The sequence below is a fragment of the Apteryx rowi genome, unplaced genomic scaffold (genome assembly GCF_003343035.1).
Source record: "Apteryx rowi isolate R43461 unplaced genomic scaffold, aptRow1 scaffold_154, whole genome shotgun sequence".
Taxonomy (NCBI): domain Eukaryota; kingdom Metazoa; phylum Chordata; class Aves; order Apterygiformes; family Apterygidae; genus Apteryx; species Apteryx rowi.
This window is the reverse complement of record NW_020447797.1, coordinates 18098-21622: the sequence shown is the minus strand read 5'-3', so window position 1 is coordinate 21622 and position 3525 is coordinate 18098. Positions and strand designations below refer to the sequence as shown.

The following is a 3525-nucleotide window of genomic DNA, read 5'->3' as shown; positions in this document are numbered from 1 at the left end:
GGCAGCAATAAAAAAAAATAATCAGCCCCGCCGGGGCCGGAGGGGCCGCGGGGTGGGATGGGGCCCCCCTCCGCCGCCCCCCGCATCCCTCCTCCCACCGCTGCCTCCATCCGGCTCCTCCATCGCCGGCCACCTTGCTCCCCTCTCCCCCACCTTATCCCCCCGCTCCGTTTTCGGCTCCTTCCCCACCTGCAGACGGTGATGAGGTTTTTCCTCTCCACGGCGATGTTCCTGGACGATGCTTTCTTGGACGAGAGCCCCAGAGCCATGGCAGCCTGGATGCAGCTCGCTTCCATCCAGCGCGGGGCGAGCCGGCCCCGGCGGGCGAGACCCCCCTCTCGCCGGCCTGCCCGCCTCCGGCGCGGCCCCGCTGGATCCCCGGCCCCCCCCGAGCCCCCCGCGCCGCCGGGCGACGCGCTGCCCCCGGAGCGATGCACAGCCCCTGGAAGGATGCACAACCCCCTGGAAGGATGCCCAGGCTCCGGAGGGATGCCGCCGCCGGGCAGGGGGGATTCTCCCTCTCCGCTGCCCCGAACGCCCCCCTCGGCGGCCCCCGCGGGGATGGAGGGAACGGGAAAAAAAGCGGGGAGGAGAGCAAGGGGCAGGCGCTGCGCCGGGCTGGGGGTGGGTGCCGGGCGCCCTCCTCCCGGCAGGGCCCAGCCCCTCGCCATGACGCGCCGGCGAGAGCCGGGACCCCGCAGGCAGGGCCGCGGCGTCGGCCTCGGCGAAGGGCTCCCGCCGCCCCGGCCTCCGTGGGGCCACCATGGGGCCGCCCCGCCTTGGCAGCCCCCCTTCGAGGGTCCCGCTCGCCGCTTCGGGGGGGGGCGGCCGGAGGATTTCGGTGCCGTCCCCCGCGCTGGAGGATGCTCGGCGGGTGCCGCTGCCCGCGGGGACGCGCTCCTCGGGGTGCTGCCGTGGGCGCCGGCTTGGCACCGCGGCCTCCCGCCTCCGTGCCTCAGTTTACCACCTGGGCGCTGCAGGCGATGGCTCGCCGTGGGCCCGCTGCAGCGCCGCGCGGCGTCTCCGGGCCAAGCATCACGCCGCCCCGCGGGGTCTCGGGGGCCTGGGGCTGGGAGAAACCCCCCGAGCCGGAGCCACCGGGGCGTTACGTGACCCCGCGGAGGGCCTGGGATGGCAGGTGGCCACGATGGCACCACCCTCCCTCCGCCCTGCCGCCGTGCCTCAGTTTCCCCACTGAGATAATGGTGCAGCCGGAGGGGAGGGTAAATCCTGCGGGGGCAGAGCACCGACACCCCCTCCCCGAAGCACCCGGCTAACTCGGGGACGCGGCACAGGCGTGGGGCACCTGGGTCCTGCCCCGCGCGGGGCGATGGCGAGGGCCCGGGGGGGACGGGAGCCCCCGCAGCAGGGCAGGGAGGGGCGCCCTCGGCAGCACCCAGATAACGGCAGGGCCCGGCGCCGCCCGGCTAATCGCAGCGCCCAGCCTGGGGCTATCGCACCCCGGGGCGGCTGCCCGCCTCCCCGCRCGCCCCGGCCCCGCTGCTCCCCGAGCCCACAGCGGAGGGGCCCCACGGGCGGCGGGGGGCCGTGGTCAGGGCCACCTGGGAGGGAGGGTTTTGCCTGCAGCATCTTTTTGCCCCACCTGCACCGTGGCCGCGTGCGCAAGGGGCCTGGGCTGGGGCTCAGGAGCCTTTTAGGGAGGTGCATGTGCACGCACCCACATGCACATGCACCCACATGCACATGCACCCACGCATGCATGCACCCACATGCACATGCACCCACATGCACACGCACCCACACATGCATGCACCCACATGCGTGCACCCACATGCATGCACATACATGCATGCATGTACACACATGTGCATGAACACACRTGCATGCATGCACACCCACATGCACCCGCATGCACGTGCATGTACACACATGCACACACACACACATGCACACACACATGCACACACACACATGCGTGCACACACGTGCCCTCGCCTTGCAGCGAAGGAGCCGTGTCCGGCTCACCAGCTGGCTGCAGGTATCGGGGCCGTGTCCATCAGTGCTGTTCGCTGCAGCGCTTGGGGCTGTGGCCAGCTGCCTGCGGGAATCGGGGCTCCCGGCCGTGGCATGGGGGGGTTTCAGCACGTCGAGCTCAGTGGGGCCGTGCCGAAGGGGCCGTGTGCTGTGCACCGTGCGCTGTGTGCTGTGCACCGTGCGCTGTGTGCTGTGCACCGTGTGCTGTGCATCGTGTGCTGCAGCGTTTGCAGCCCCGTCCTGCCTCCGCAGGCTGAGCCGTGGCCCCCCAGCACCCAGGACTCGCCCTAATGCCTGAGGGGCTCCCAGGAATGGGGCAGGGAAAGGCACCTCTCCTGGGCCCTCCGCTGCCTGAGCGCCCAGCTGGGATTGCCCCTGGAAACCTCCGAGGACGGAGCTGCTCCAGGGCTCACAGCCTCCCAGTGCACGGATGGACAGACGGACACATGCTACGGACGCTGTCCGCGGGCCCTGCCTTTGCCTTGCTCCTCGGCGCTGGGGGGAACCTCCCTGGGAAGCTTTTTTTTTAAGTAAAAAAAAAAAATCAAATCCTGGTAAATAAGTGCCACGGGAAGGGGATTCCCAGGGCTTCCCCGAAGGGAAACCCCGCGGCCGTTTGGGCGATACGGCGGAGCGGGACGGGGGCGCGAGGGCCGGCCGCGGGGGGAGCGGGGCCGCCGGCCGGGGAAGCCGGGGGTGCCGGGCAGGCGGCCAGGGCGCAGCCCCGCCGCCGCAAGATGTTGCGCCCCGATAACCTTGTTTACGGGGCCGGAGGGGGGGCCGCGCGCGAGGGCGGGCGAGCGTTCCCGGGCCGGTGGCCGGGCCAGATTAGGGGCCCGGCGTGACTCGGCATTCGGGAGCCGGGCCGTGGGCGCATCGGTCCTGCGCCACCGGCAGCAGCGGGCTCGTGCCCAGGACAGCGCCGTCGCCGGAGCCACCGCGGGCGGTAGGTGCAGGGGTGGGCGCGTGGGCACAGCCAGCCAGCATAGCGGGTGGGAGGTATGGGTGCCATACTGCGCCGCCGGCTATGGGCTCTGTGCTGCACCGCACCGGCGTGGGAGCGCAGCTCCTATAGCTGGATGTGTGGGGCGGGCAGTATGGGGTCCATACTGGGCACGCTGGCTGCGCAGGGTGGGCGGTATGGGCTCCATACTGAGCCGTGCTGGCTATACGGTGTGGGAGGTGTGAGTCCTACGCTGAGTCATGCTAGATGCACAGTGTGGGAGGTATGGGGTCCATACTGAGAACGTTGGCTGTGCGGTGTGGGAGCTATGGGCTCCATACTGAGCAGATGGGAAGCACGGCGTGGGAGCTATGGGCTCCACGCTGAGCAGATGGGATGCATGGTGTGTAAGCTATGGGCTCCATACTGAGCCCATGCGATGTGTGGTGTAGGAGCTATGGGCTCCATAAGGAGCTTGTAGGATGCATGGTGTGGGAGCTATGGGCTCCATACTGAGCCCATGCAATGCGTGGTGTGGGAGCTATGGGCTCCATAAGGAGCTTGCAGGATGCACGGTGTGGGATGCA

At 70.1% G+C, this 3525-nt stretch overlaps 2 protein-coding genes across 3 annotated transcripts in view; one reads left to right on the top strand and one right to left on the bottom strand.

Annotated features, from left to right (window-relative positions):
* Window positions 1-373, bottom strand: part of RUNDC3A (RUN domain containing 3A) — a 4506-nt gene extending 4133 nt beyond the window's left edge. The window contains exon 1 of the mRNA XM_026059255.1: window positions 190-373. Within this exon, the coding sequence (XP_025915040.1) occupies window positions 190-296 (107 nt within the window). The 5' untranslated portion in view covers window positions 297-373. The remainder of the gene's footprint in view (window positions 1-189) is intronic.
* Window positions 374-2834: 2461 nt separating this feature from the next.
* SLC4A1 (solute carrier family 4 member 1 (Diego blood group)) overlaps window positions 2835-3525 on the top strand; it is a 15483-nt gene continuing 14792 nt past the window's right edge. The window contains exon 1 of one of the 2 annotated variants that reach the window (XM_026059199.1): window positions 2835-2941. The gene's annotated coding sequence lies outside the window, so the exon portion shown is untranslated. The remainder of the gene's footprint in view (window positions 2942-3525) is intronic. The other variant, XM_026059200.1, reaches the window with a different exon arrangement.